We start from the raw sequence: 313 nt of genomic DNA, 5'->3' as shown, positions 1-313 counted from the left end.
CATACACATATATGCAGACACATGAGGTTTTCTACATCCATTTTACAATTGTCTCCTAATCTTGGCCTCCCTGCGCCCCCAGAGATCTCCTGGACGAAGCAAAAGACTACCACCTGATGCCTGAACGCCGTCCACTCCTTCAAAGCTTCAGAACAAGACCTAGATGCTGTAATGATATTGTAGGCCTTATTTATGCGGTCGGTGGCCTTACTAAATCAGGTGAGAATCGAAGTAAGAAGTAACGTCGGTGAGACAAGCACCGCACAGTTAGTGGGGGGGAGGGAGGGGTTCGATTGATTGTTTGATTGGGGTG

General features: G+C 47.9%; 1 protein-coding gene across 1 annotated transcript in view; it reads left to right on the top strand.

Moving 5' to 3' along the window:
• Window positions 1-219, top strand: part of LOC119590968 (kelch-like protein 18) — a gene marked incomplete at both ends in the record, with an annotated part of 800 nt that extends 581 nt beyond the window's left edge. Inside the window, 1 exon segment of the mRNA XM_037939703.1 lies at window positions 83-219. Within this exon segment, the coding sequence (XP_037795631.1) occupies window positions 83-219 (137 nt within the window).
• Between the last annotated feature and the right edge of the window lie 94 nt (window positions 220-313).

This window comes from Penaeus monodon, chromosome 28 (genome assembly GCF_015228065.2).
Source record: "Penaeus monodon isolate SGIC_2016 chromosome 28, NSTDA_Pmon_1, whole genome shotgun sequence".
NCBI lineage: Eukaryota > Metazoa > Arthropoda > Malacostraca > Decapoda > Penaeidae > Penaeus > Penaeus monodon.
The sequence above is the reverse complement of the archived record's forward strand: the minus strand, read 5'-3'. Positions and strand labels throughout refer to the sequence as shown.